Consider the following 13,806-nt stretch of genomic DNA (forward strand, 5'->3'; position numbering starts at 1 on the left):
GCTACAGTTCTGTGGAGGAGAGCAAAGGCCCCTGATTACTGGGCTATGGAATGATGCTTTGGGGGCAGAGAAATTCCAAAAGGAGGTGTCTGAGCAGAAGAGGCTGAAAGACAGGGAGCAGGGAAATGGCACCAAGATGCACATTCCAGCATTTTGAAATTTGACCCTGCGCCTGCCTGTGTTCTGTGCTCACAAAGACATAATAGCAGCTGACATGGTTGGGAAGTCTACTTAGAGCCATTGCTCTGTGCACATCATTGGATTTATTACTAAATTAAGTCAAGAAACTGAGGCAGAGAGAGGTTAAGTAGTATTCCCAGGAGCAGTTAGTAAGCAGTAAAACTGGGATTTGGATGCTGGTCAATGTGACTTCCAAGCTTGGAGGATGAAGTGTGACCCCACACACCTGGCACCCACTGGGTTGGTCTTTGGGAAGCCAACAAGACTCACCCAGGGGCTCAGGGACTGCCGTGCACCAGAGCATGTTTGCAGCATAGAAATGGGTGTTCATCAATTTATTTCCTCTTTATTTGAACAATCCCAGAGATGAGCTTGGTGAAGGCAGCCATAGCCCTCCACTTGGGGGCGCTAACTGCTGACAGTTTGGCTGTCCTGGTTTAGGTGTGGGAAGGCCTCTGGAACCCCATCACCCACATGACATCCAAACCAATTCCCTATCACTGGCCTCCAGAAGAGCACTTTATTGTTCATGCCATTCAACTTATTTAGCCTGTATTCACATGGAAGGACTGTTCTAAGTGCTTTGCAAGTAATAACTCATTTAATGTGCTTATACCCATTGGCGTGTAAACTTTTAGCACTAGCCCTTTGCCCCAAAGCAGAGAACTGTAAAGCTAATTTATGAGGTCTCCTAGGGCGTATGACTTGCCTCTCTTTTTCTCTGACCCTTTGGGAAGGCATTCTCCATGCTCTGGGCCCTGCTGGGCGCAGGCCTCACTTTGAGTGTACATCCCTCTCTCCTCCACAGATCCTCCTGGGGTTTGAACGTCTGCAGGCCATTGCCCGGGGCCTCCTCCTGGCCAAGCAGTACCGGACGGTGCAGCAGAGTATGGTGCGGCTGCAGGCGCTCTGCCGGGGCTACCTCGTGCGCCAGCAAGTCCAGGCCAAGAAGAGGGCAGTGGTGGTCATCCAGGCGCACGCCAGGGGCATGGCCGCCAGGCGGAACTTCCGGCTGCAGAAAGCCAACGTAGGTGGTCTCTACCCTCTTGGGCAGGCGGGGGCTGCCGGGGGCCCACAGCAGGGAGGGCGGTTGGGAGGGGGAGCAGCAACATCGAGCTTTCACCAGGCGCTCCTATCTCTTCCTTGTCCAAAGTTATTACTGAAGCATGTCCTCACACCGTGCGGGACACCTGGGTCACCCCCATGGGAGAGGCATCATGTCAATGAGATAGTCTTATATCTGAAACCTGGAAAAAGAGCTTCTTGATCCCCTCCCTTTAGCCCTGGGCATGGTTTCCCAGCAGGACTGGTCCATCCCTGAATGAGGTAGGGAACCATGGCCAAATGAGCCACCGGAGACTGCAGCTCCATGGACACAGTCAAAGGCCCCTGGGGACAGGGCTATGGTTTGACGGGGCAGAGAAATTCCAAGAGGAATCTGAATGTCGGGGCAGGAAAGACTGGAGAATAGGGAGCAGGAGAGCAGTGCAAGGTGCACATCACTGCATGTTGAAATGTCCCGTGACCCCCTCTCCTCCAGGGAGCATCCAAGACTCAGCCTCTTTCCTCAAAACTGTGAGCAGACAAAGGGCTAGGATGAAGTCTACACCTGCTCTCCAGGTGACAGTTAGGTCTGCTGAGCACATTACTAGTACAGTGGCCAGGACAAGTGAGAGAAGAGACCAGCAGACAGATCAGCAGCAGGCTTCTGCTCCCACATGGCCCCAGATGGGCCACAAATCAGCCTCAGGTGTGCGCTAGTGAGGACGGCCCCAGGGACATGCCCCAGTGGAGCCCTGGTGCTCTTTGAGGGAAGGGTCCAGGTGGGCAGCTAGGTTCTGGGGGCCCCTGGGGCTTGAGGGGGTAGCCCAGGGACCACACCAGGGTAGGGACATGCAGGCAGCCTCCCCTCTCTGGACCTCCCACTCTCCAGGGAGTGAAAAGCTCAGGGTGGTTGATCTCTCGCCACACTAGCTATTAAATTCTAGGATTTTAGAGGAAAACTTACTGATTTGAACAAACGTCATTAGGAGGAGGTTTAGTTGCATTCTAGGGGGTGCTTGCCCTCACTAGGCCGTGGTAACCTTTGCCCCATGGGGTATCTATGCAGGGACTCCTGGTCATCCCAGCTGAAGAAGAGAGCCAATATGCTGTCCCCACCAGGAAGCGCAAGTCAATCTACGACACCGTCACTGACACTGAGATGGTGGAGCGAGTGTTCGGCTTCCTTCCTTCTGTGATCGGTGGGCAGGAGGGCCAGTCCCCAAGGGGCTTCGAGGTAAGATAGGCCCTGTCATTCAGGAGTCTGGCCTGGCAGAGCGTGGGAGGGCCTGCTTAGTCCCTGACTCAGCCTCCAGGCTCACTGAGAAGCTGAGACTCTGCAGGCAGAGGGAGGGTGGGAGTGGGGGTCAGGCAGATTAGGTGAAGTGTGTTCTGCAGTGCTGGGGGCGCAAGCAGAGAAAGGGGAGCAGGAGGTTCTTGACCAAACCCTTTCAAGTGAAGCAGGTTCCTTACCTGCACAACATTCTAGAACCTTTAATATGCAAATGTGGGGGGCTTTCAATCCAGCAGCATTTCCCTTTTACAGAGGCCGCAGCTGCTGCTTTGAAGAATGGGACCTGGGGACTGATGAGTGCTGAGGACTAATGAGCGCTGGCAGCAGTGTCTGAGGGAGGAGGCGGGTGGGAGGAGAGGGCTGGAGTTGAGCAGATCCCCAGGGCTCTCACCGCACTGCTTTGGGCCCTGAGAGCCAGTGACCTGGATGCCCCCCCCTGACCCCACCCAAGGGGCTCATGCCTTTCCCCTGAGCATGTACACGCACATGCACACACGCATGCATGCACACACATACAGTACACACCAGGCTGTGTAGGAGCAGCCCAGACCACTTCTGCAGGAGGAGCAGCCCACCAGGGGCCCTGTGAGGCTGCGAGGTGAGGGGAGAGGTCTCTGACACAAGGGGGAGCGGATCACGCTGCACCCAGCAGAAGAACACACAGACCTGTCTTGGGGCTCCCTGACCCCAGAGGTGCATACCCAGCCAGCCAACATCTGGGAGGATGGTTGACCTTTGACTCTCCCCCTCCCCGGCACCCAGGATCTGGAAGCAAGGACCCAGAAACTGCCTGAGGTTGACCTGGACACAGTCCCCATGGTGGAGGAGTCCAAGGAGGATGCGGACGACCTGGCTGAGTACACCTTCCCCAAGTTCGCTGCAACCTACTTCCAGAAATCGGCCAGCCACACGCACATCCGGAGGCCCCTCCGATACCCGCTGCTCTACCACGAGGACAATGCCGACTGCTCGGTAGCCTGGTTTCTGGTGGCTCTGGCCTCCCCCGCACCCCACCCCAACCCACCCCACCCCTGGCTCCGACGGAATGAGGAAGGGGAGGGTTGCTGCGGGCCCAGGACTGTGAGCCCTCTGTCTCCTCTCCCCAGGCCGCTCTGGCTGTGTGGTGCATCATCCTGAGGTTCATGGGTGACCTACCCGAGCCAGTGCTTTTGGCCAGGAACAGCCTAAGCAACAACTCGGTGGTGCAACAGCTCCAGAACACCGGGGGCAGAGAGAACGGCCTCCAGTCTCCACAGTGGCGTGGATCTACCCAGGTGCCTGGTGTGAGGGGGGTGGGGCAGGGCAGACCTCAGGTGTCCCCTGGGCAGAGGCTCTGTGGAAGCTGGACTGGAGGCGGGGCAAGACTGTGGAGTGAGTGTCAGCCACGAGTGAATGGCACTCAGGAACGTAGGAGTCAGGCATTATGCCCAGCATTTTCTGATAATGAAAAGGGTTTCCAGACTCTGAGTATTAGGCTTGACTTGAACAGAATTCAAATGCATAGAACAATAATAATAACAACAGATATTGCTACTGACTGACAATGGGCTGTGTGCCAGTGGCTTCTCTGCAGCTAATTCCCAGGTGAGCCAGCCCTATGAAGCAGGGATTAGTCAATGTATGACAACAAATGAAACCGAGGAGTGAAATGACTTGCCTCCAAGCTACAGTGAATATGTGTCACAGAGCTAGGCTTTGAATCCATTCTACTGAATTCAGAGACCAAGTTCTGAAAGATTAATTCATATCCACTTTTCGTCAGAAGTCCTTCCTGAGGCCCAGTTTCATGACATAATCTTAGTGAACTAACCAAGAATGGTTCAAAGGAATTATACAACAGATACAGCCCAGGGCCCCACAAGCAGCGAGAGCTCCATGACTGCCTACAATTCTGTCCCCAGTTTCAACATGTGAGGGTTTTCCCAACAGCAAGCAATTCTCCGATGCAAGCAATTCCACACAACTGTGACACTATCTCCCTACAGGCAGTGTCAGATCCCAGAGTGAGGACTCAGTCCTGTAAGATGGACCCCCACTTCAGACCCCAGTCACATGTCCCGGTTATCACTTATGCTTCTGACCTACAGGCTACAAATCAGGGGTTCCTATGACCCCCTCTGTGGGTTTGGTTAATTTGCTAGAGGGGCTCGTAGAATTCAGAGAACCACTTTATTGTTACAGGGTATAATGCAAGAACAGCCAGATGGAAGGGATGCATAGAGCAAGGTTTGAAGAGGGGTAGGGGGTGGAAATCCATGCTTTCTACCAGCACACCACTCCCCAAATTTTCATGCATTCACCAACCTGAAGTTCTCCAAAGTCCATCCTTTTTGGTTTTCAGGAAGTCTTCATTACATAGACATGAAGAATATACCCCATTGGCCATTGGTGATTGAACTCAATCTCCACCCCCTCCTGCTCCCCAGAGGTGGAGTAAGGGACAGGGGACAGAGTTGACTCCAGTGACACCCATACTTGGGTGTTTCTAAAAGTCACCTCATTAAAATAACTAAAGACACCTTAGTTGCAAGAAATTCTAAGAATTTTGAGAGATCTGTGCCAGGAACAGGGATGAAGACCAAATATATATTTCTTACTATAAATTACAGTATCACTCCAGCCCATATATCCAGTGTCTGGGACTCTGCTCAGACACCCACAGGGTCCTGTGCATAGACTGACTGCATAGAAATACAAGGGAGTCTGCAGCTTAGCATCACATGGCCAGACCTGGTCCAGGAGTTATGTGGGAAGTTGCCCAAATCAAGCCCTGACCCCTTCTCGTCCCCCTCAATCTCTCATGGGCTCTGCAGAATGTATTAGTCATCTATTGCTGTGTAACAAATTACCCACCAAAATTTAGCAGCTTGAAACAGTACATATTTGTTATTTCACACCATTTCTGAGGGTCAAGAGTGACTTAGCTGGTTAGTCTGGGCTCAGGGTCTGTCATGAGATTTGGCTGCTGTCACCTCGAGGACTGACTGGAGCCCCCGGATCCACTTCCAAGATGGCTCCCTCGCACAGCAGCTGGCAGGAGGCCTCAGTTCCTAGTCATCTGGGCCTCTTCACAGGGCTGCTCGAGTGTCCTCACAATGTGGCTTCCCCAGACAAAGTGATCTAAGAGAGAAAGCATGAAGGAAGCTGCAACACCTAGTCTCAAAAGTCAGACACAGTAGTGGGCTGGACTGTCAGGGGATGTGGATCACTGAGGGCCACCTTGGAGGCTGGCCACCACTCAGGCAAGGGACCCTGGAAGGCACCTCTGGAGCAGGAGTGCAGAGAGAGGTGGGACTGGCTTCCCAAAAGTCACATCTCAAGTGTTTCTTCCTATTAAGTGCCTGCTGTGTGCCCCTGCCTGTAGCAGTGAGCCCGACAAGCCTTGCCCACTCTCCTGCCTCAGGAGACGGACAAGCCCCACCCCACCCAGCCCAGGCCTTGAAGCCTACTCTTGGCAGAGCTCCCACCTCGCAGCGGGCAGAGAGGATTCTAAATCCTCCATGAAGTTTTCACTGAGAGTGACCATGGCCCAGGGCCGTTCCGGGCACCTGGGCTCAAACCCAGCCCTACTTCAAAGGGCTTTCTGGCAAGAGGTACAGGGTTTGGGATCAGAATAAACCTGAGCTCCTCCCCCCAGCCCCCCAGGGGGCTGGTTACTGGTGAGCAGGTCTGTGTAGTCTCTCACTCCCCTTGTCTGTCTCATTACCCAGAAGGAGGAGGAGGATGTGGACGCGAGGTGTTGCAAAGCTCAGCCAGGATGCAGGGCTGCCTGAGCCTTGTAAATCGGGCCAGGAAGTGTCTGGGGGAGATGGACACTGGCTCTGCCTAGGTGGCTGTGGGGTCAGCAGCATTAAAGTGCTGGCCCGGCACACTCAGGAACTCTCTCCATCCACAGAGGCCCAGCCACAGGGACAGAGGGAGCAAAGACCTCTCCTCCATGAAGCTAAGACGGTCCTGGATCACAGGGCAGGTGAGCCCAGGCTAAGGGGCCCTCAGTCTGCTTCCAGCCCTACTGCTGGCCAGCCCTGGACCCCAGCTTTTTCTTTCTGCCTAGGGCCTGGTGTTCTCCTTTGCAAATAAGGAGAGTCACAACCATTCTGACTGCCACCTTTGGGTTTCAGGTGGCCAGCCAGCTGAAAATTGGAGAGGAGGCATTTGAGCCTGATGGCCCGATCTCAGACCACCCCATGTCCAACCTGGAGAAGGTGCACTTCATTGTGGGCCATGCCATCCTGCGGCCCAACCTCAGGTCAGTCCCTGTTCCTGCCTCACCCCCATCTAGACATCGGACCCCCTCACTGGCTCTCAGCCCATGGCCACAGCCTCCTCCTTTGCCTGCCTCCTAAGACACCCTGTCCTGTCTCTGTGCCCTGTCCTGGGACCTGCAGCCTAGGTCTGAGTATAGTAGATTTTAGAACCATTAAAGAGTTCTCAACTTCCTCTGTGTTGAAACCCATGGGTAAAAGCCACTTTCAGAATAGATTCATCATGGGGTAGTGATTCATTTTATAACAGGCTTTAATGAGGGCCCTATAAATAAGCAAATTCCTCATTTATATTATATATATATATATATATATATATATATATATATATATATATATATACTGCTTTACAGGAATTGTCTTTTCATACAAATTTTAAGAAATATGTTTACTGCTCTGAGACAGGCTTCTGTATTTTAGGGGTTCGTATATCTTAGGTTATTATTTTTTACCAAGTTTGGGAGATTTTTGCCATTAGTTTTTCCAAATACTTTTTTTTATTTCATTCTCTCTCTCTTTCTTCTCCCTGAATTGTAATTAAACATACATAAGACTCCTTAATATCATCCCTCAGATGCCTGAGGATCTGTTCATGTTTCTTTTTCTTTCCTTCTCTGTTCTTTAGACTGGATAATTTTTATTAATCTATCTTTAGATTTACTGATCTTTTTCTTATCTGCCACAATTCTGCTGTTATACCCACATAACAATTTCTTTTAATTTCAGATGTTATATATTTTAATTTGTACCTGGTTCTTTTTATAGTTTCTATTTCTCTGCCAAGATTTCCTATTCATTCATTCACTATGAGCATGGTGTCCTTTGTGCTCAAGCTGTAATGGCAGTTTTAAAACCTTTTCTGCTGAATCCATGAACTGGGTCATCTTGGGGTCAACTCCCGTTGACTGTCTTTCCCCTTTTTTTAACTTAAAATTTTTATGTTTTTATTTTATTTTTGAAAGAGAGAAAGAGAAAGAGAGTGGGTGAGGGGCAGAGAGAGAGGGAGACACAGAATCTGAAGCAGGCTCCAGGCTCTGAGCTGTCAGCACACAGCCTAATTTGGGGCTCCAACTCATGGACTGTGAGATCATGACCTGAGTTGAAGTCAGATGCTTAACTGATTGAGCCACTCAGGTGCCCCAACTGCTTTCCTCCCCTGCTCATGCTGTCTCTCTCTCTCTCTCTCTCTCAAAAATGAATAAAACATTAAAAGAAAAAAAAGAATGATCATGTTGTTCTGTTTCCTCACACATGTAGTAAGGACTGTTATTTCCTTGTAATTCTATTACTTTTGGGTGGTGTCCTGGACACTGAGGAAAATACATTTAGAGACTCTGGAATCTGTTACATTCTTTCAAAGAGCATTGAGTTTTGTTCTGACAGACAGTTAACTTGGCCAGATTCAAATTTCATCTCCCTGTGGTGAGCAGAAAATGGAATCCATGTTCAGGTATTTTAGCCTTTGCTGGAATTCCTGGAGTCGGCCCCACATGTGCATAGATCAGGGGCCAACCAGAGATTTAGGAAGATTTTGTACTGAAATTGAGAACTCCTCTCCCTGGTTCTCTTCATTCCAGGATTTCCCTTCTCACTTTGGACTGCTGTGCGTACCCCAAAGTCTATCCTCTGCTTGTTTGGGTTTCTACCCCCGTGTTAGCCTCCATTATGACACCAACCTGGCAACTCTTCTCACTTGGTTCTATTGGTAGTGCTCCCGTGGGTAATCCTCACTGGCCCCCACACCTTCCAAGATGGCAGACATGTATAAGCTGTGTCCACATGAGATGCACTGTGGGTTCTTCAGATTCCCCTATTCGCACTTGCACACAGCACTGCTCTCCAGCTGGTGCTGACGCTTTCCGTGACCCACTGACACTCCTTCTCAAATCTAGCCACTAATTGAACATACCACAGCCTATTAGCACTGGGGTCTTCTGGAATAGTAGGCTGCCTGCTTGTGTGGGATCCCATCAAGATGCCTGAGTCCCAACTACCTCCATGGCATCCTTTTAGTCAACAGGAAGCCCACCCATGCTCTACCCATCAAGTGCAGCTCCTAGCTCCTGACTGTTCTCTGTCCATCATGGGTAGCTTTGAATTCTCTAGGGGGAAGCAGATGCTAGTCTCTTGTTCATGGAAGTCCCTAACTTGTGTCTCTGAGGCATACAAGTCAAGCACTCTCAAGAACTCTGTCATTGGGTCCTATTCCAGTACCCTGGGGTGGGCCAATGGGCTTCTGGGGCTCAGCATGCCTCAGATAGGGAGTGAGATGGATCTCATCTCTGGCAGAGTGCCCCATCCCTATGAACAGTTCTCCTGGGGTCCCCCTAGCTCCCTGTCACTTGGAGGGAGTGGAGATGGGCCAGAGATCTTTCTACTCTGATGAAGTCCCTTCCAGAAATCACCTTTCAAATGCTTCAATGCAGCAGATGTTGGCATGGTAACTGGACGGTTCTGCCATCTTTGATAAATTCTACAAGAATATATCTCTTTAGAGTGTTGAATATTATTATCTGTTTGTCCTTGGCTCTGGGGTCTTAGATTCCAAGACAAAGCAAATGCCCACTCCACATCCAGCCACACATTCAATCAATGTTTGTTTTTCACATTTTTATTTAAATTCCAGCTAGTTAACTGAAGTTACAGTGTAATATTAATTTCAGGTGTAGAGGTCAGTGATTCATTACTTACATACAACAGCCAGTGCTCATCACAAGTGCCCTCCTTAATCCCATCCTAGTTAGTCCATCTCCCGCCCACCTACCCTCCAGCAACCTTCAGTTTGTTCTCTATAGTTAAGAGTCTGTTTTCCAATTTGCCTCTCTTTTATTTTTACCACCCCCCCCCCCCGCATTTACACTTGTTTTGTTTATTAAATTTCACATAGAATGAAGCCATATGGTGTTTGTCTTTGACTGACTTATTTCACTTAGCATAATACTCTACCTCCATCCACTTTCTTTCAAATGGGACCTGCTCAGGGCCAAGCCTTGGGGGCTGGGGATGCAAAGGTGAGAACAACATGTCACTGTCTTTTGGGAGCTTACCCTTTAGTTGGGGAGAACCAGAGACCCACAATAACTGCTTGTGCTAAGACAGGGGTCTGATGAGGGCACCAAGGACTGGTCATAATGCCCTACAGGGCCAGGTGGTGCAGGAAGGAGGAGGCGTGTTCACCAGACCAAAGGAGACAGGGAGATGATGACCAGGGTCACAGAGTCCTGAAACAGCCAAGGGGCTGGAATTCCAAGCGGTTTGTCACAGTTGGAGCACGGAGTTTAAATTCAATTCTAAGAGCAGTAGGGAAAAGTTTTAAGAAAGAAAAGAATTGGGCTCCTGGGAGGCTCAATCTATTCAACCTCTGACTTTAGCTCAGGTCCCAAGCTCCTGGTTTGTGAGTTCAAGCTCCACAAGGGGCTTTGCACTGACATCGTGGAGCCTGCTTCAGATCCTCTGTCTCCCTCTCTCTCTGCCCCTCCCCTGCACACACCTGTGCATGCTCAGTCTCTCTTTCTGTCTCTCTCTCTCTCTCTCTCTCTCTCTCTCTCAAATAAATAAACATTTAAAAAAATGAGGCTTGAGTCAGCATGAAGGACCCAGGAGCACCCCTCCGCTAGAGAAGGCAGAGAGTGAGCCTGCAGGAATGAGAACTGGTCAGGAGCAGAGGAGTTGAGGATTCTCCCTAGGAGTCTCTGCTCCTCTCTGCAGTGGGAGGGGGCTGTGTTGGGGGTTGGGGAGGAGCGGGTGGGCCTCAAGATGAGAGAGAAAGTTGGGGAAAGGAGCAGATCTGGTTGGGCTGGGCCCCTGAGGGCAGGGCTGTGACCTGCAGCTGCACCCCCAGCTGGAGGGCCAGGGTGTTGCAAGCAACAGTGGGTGAGGGAGGGGGCAAGGGCCCAAAGAATGAAGGAGGAAATGAGGTCCAGCGGGAGTGGGCCAGTGGGAATACGTAGAGCCCTGGAAAGACATTGGAGGTGGCACAGTTCCAGGAGATGACAGGGCCCAGGGGGGGCCAGGGTGGTGGCAGGGAGCCCAATAAAGGCAATTGGAGGTAAAGAGACTGCAGGTCACCATGCAGACAAGACTCCCCACCCCAGGAGCACAGAAGGACTAGCGCCAGGCAGCTGTGTCTCCCCTCCTCACCCACAGCCAGTGGTATGTGTCTTTCAGGGATGAGATTTACTGCCAGATCTGCAAGCAGCTGTCGGAGAACTTCAAAAAGAGCAGCCTGGCCCGGGGCTGGATCCTGCTCAGCCTTTGCCTGGGCTGCTTCCCACCCTCCGAGAGGCTCATGAAGGTGGGGAGGACCCAGGGCAGGGGCTGAGGGGGAGCGGGTTGCAGCCGGAGCACAGGTGGGCTCTGGGCTCTGGAGCAGGTACAGAAATCCCGGCCCCGGGCCGATTCTCCTGCTCCTGCAGGCCAGCGTGGGTAGCTGCCTTCTAGGCCTCAGTTTCCCCATCTATAAAAGAGGACACTGGACCTGGCTCCTTCCAGCCCTTCTTCAGGGTCTGCAGGGCCACCCCACTGGGCTCAGTCTCCAGGACAACTCTTCTGGGGAGACAGTGAGCTGGTAGAAAAAATGTGCACTGAAAAAATGAAGGTGTTCAGGAGTGCCAGCAGGGGCTGGCTGCAGCCTTTCCCTCTAATCCTTAGAACTAAACATGGAGCTGGGGCTTCCCGGGTGCTCCCAAGTGTCAGAAGCCCCAGAACTTGCTATTTCATGTCCTTTTTAGTTCTGATTGAAAAAGTAATACACAGGAAATGCAGAAAGTCTAAAAAGAAAGAAGAGTCCTCTCCACACCCAGAGGTAACTTCCATATTCCGGTCACTGTACCACACAGTGTGGTACGTGCGATCACACAGGAAACAATCTTACCTCCTCTCACATCTGTCGGGACAGCAGGAGGCGTGGGCCTGGGCCGTCTGCCTTGGGCACCAGGGCTACTCGACCCCAGCCAACTCCTCCAGTCTTTTTGTGAGAGAAAAAGATTTCCAACATGTTTTATCAAATGCGTTTTAAATAATGACTCTCCTGCATGTTTCACATACCTCCATGTCTTCTCACAGTGCGAACTTTTCCCAAATGCCAACTTTAATGCCATCTATCTATAGCTATCCCAGAGGGTATTTAAGTCGCTGATGGCATTCAAGGCCCATCTTCCAGTGACTCATCACCATACACACCAATTAAAACATAGGTATAAAGATAGGTTCAAATTATTGGGTCACAAAGTATGCACATTTTTATACTACGCATTATTTAAAACATAATGACAAACTGGTCCTCAGAAATGTGCCAGTTTACACACACTGTGTGAGTGCCCATCTCAACAGACCTCTGCCAACACTGAATATTATTGTTCTTTTCAGATTTATTGAGGTATAATTGACATATAACAACATCTAAATGTAAGGTGTACAATGTAGTGATTTTATATAGGAATATATTGCAAAACTATTACCGGTAAGGATAATGAACACATTCATCATCTCACTTAGTATTTTGATTATTAGAATCTGCCTGGACAAGAAGTAGAAAATGGCCCCCATTCTAAGTGTCTTCTTTCTCCCCTTCCCTTCCGCCCCAACCAGTATCTGCTGAACTTCATTGGAAAAGGGCCGGCTGGCTACGGGCCCTTCTGTGCAGAGCGCCTGAGACGCACCTATGCCAACGGGGTGCGCACAGAGCCCCCCGCCTGGCTGGAGCTGCAGGTAGGGGCCAGCAGGGGCAGGAGCCATCAGTGGGGGTGGTGCCAGCCTCGTGGTTCCTCCAGCACCTCCAGCAGCAAACATATCCTCTGGGCCCCTCCATCTCTCCTGGTACCTTCTGTGCCTGTGCTCCCTGTGGGTCACACCTGGCCTCAGCCTCCCCAGGCATGGCCCAGGCTTCAAAAGTGACCTCCCCACATCTTTAGGGACCTACTAGCTAAAAGAAAAAATAACTTAGCTTTATGGTGTGAATGACTGCTAACTGGGTAAAGTATTCCCCCTCCCGAGGACATGTGCATTTTATTAAGAAGGCAGTGATCATTCCAAGGTGGACATCCTTGTTAGCATTGCTATTTGTGTCATCTGTGAGTTCTTGCAGTGTTCTCGGAAAGAGTCACTGAGACAGAGGCAGGGTTCAGGGGGCCCATGGTTCCTGGAAGGCCCTCACTCCCTGTGCCCGTGGTGCCCTATACCATGGGTCACCTCCTGCCCACCCCTTCCCATTCTCACCCTGCCACTCAAGTCCATGGCCCTCCTCTTCTCCCTCATCTACCTGCTCAGTCCCTTGCATGTGAACTTGCAGCAGCAATGTGGGTGCTCACACCCCGTTGTGCACAGCAAGGAACAATAGCTTCCACAGACCCAAAATGCCTTTGAGTTTAGGACTCTGAGATTTCTAAGAGCTTTTCTGACCTTATGTGATTCGGAGACACTCAACCTCACCAAAGCTCAGAGTTCTCCTGTTAAAATGGGACCTTTGGCCTGCAGGCTGCCCTCCATAAACCTCCCAGGCAGACTTGGAGAAGCACACAAACTAGTGTCCACGGTGTGGACATTGCCCTTGCCCCGGCCGGGTCTGTTCATCAGTTCAGGGGCCACATCTGTGGACCACAACTTTAACTCCGTGCTGAGCTGGGTGAGGCTTCAGCTGACCTGGTGCTCAGGAATCCCTAGAGAGGGGCAGGCGGGGCCTTGGGGAGCAGAGGGGTGGTGGGTTGGCCTCCAGGACGGAGGGCCTGAGTCCTCATCTGTCCCCAGGCAGTCAAGTCAAAGAAGCACATCCCAATCCACGTCATCTTGGTGACAGGGGAAAACTTGATTGTCATGGTCGACTCAGCCTCCACATCGAGGGAAGTCTGCCTGCACATCGCCCAGAGGCAGGGCCTCAGTGACCACATGGGCTTTTGCCTCCAGGTTGCCGTGTACAACAAGGTACTGCCAGCTGCCCTGTCCATCTCCCCCTCCTCTTCAGACACCAGGCCAGCGCAAGCCCCCATGCCATGTCACCCTGGGCCCTCCTGCCCCTACCAGATGCATCCC

At 51.3% G+C, this 13,806-nt stretch overlaps 1 protein-coding gene across 1 annotated transcript in view; it reads left to right on the forward strand.

Moving 5' to 3' along the window:
- MYO7B (myosin VIIB) overlaps window positions 1–13,806 on the forward strand; it is a 73,307-nt gene that overhangs the window by 43,793 nt on the left and 15,708 nt on the right. Inside the window, exons 20-27 of the mRNA XM_029934770.1 lie at window positions 989–1,207; window positions 2,291–2,458; window positions 3,278–3,487; window positions 3,622–3,789; window positions 6,637–6,764; window positions 10,948–11,074; window positions 12,370–12,489; window positions 13,525–13,698. Coding sequence (XP_029790630.1) covers window positions 989–1,207; window positions 2,291–2,458; window positions 3,278–3,487; window positions 3,622–3,789; window positions 6,637–6,764; window positions 10,948–11,074; window positions 12,370–12,489; window positions 13,525–13,698 — 1,314 coding nt within the window. The remainder of the gene's footprint in view (window positions 1–988; window positions 1,208–2,290; window positions 2,459–3,277; window positions 3,488–3,621; window positions 3,790–6,636; window positions 6,765–10,947; window positions 11,075–12,369; window positions 12,490–13,524; window positions 13,699–13,806) is intronic.

The sequence above is a fragment of the Suricata suricatta genome, chromosome 3 (genome assembly GCF_006229205.1).
Source record: "Suricata suricatta isolate VVHF042 chromosome 3, meerkat_22Aug2017_6uvM2_HiC, whole genome shotgun sequence".
NCBI classification, from domain to species: Eukaryota; Metazoa; Chordata; class Mammalia; order Carnivora; family Herpestidae; genus Suricata; species Suricata suricatta.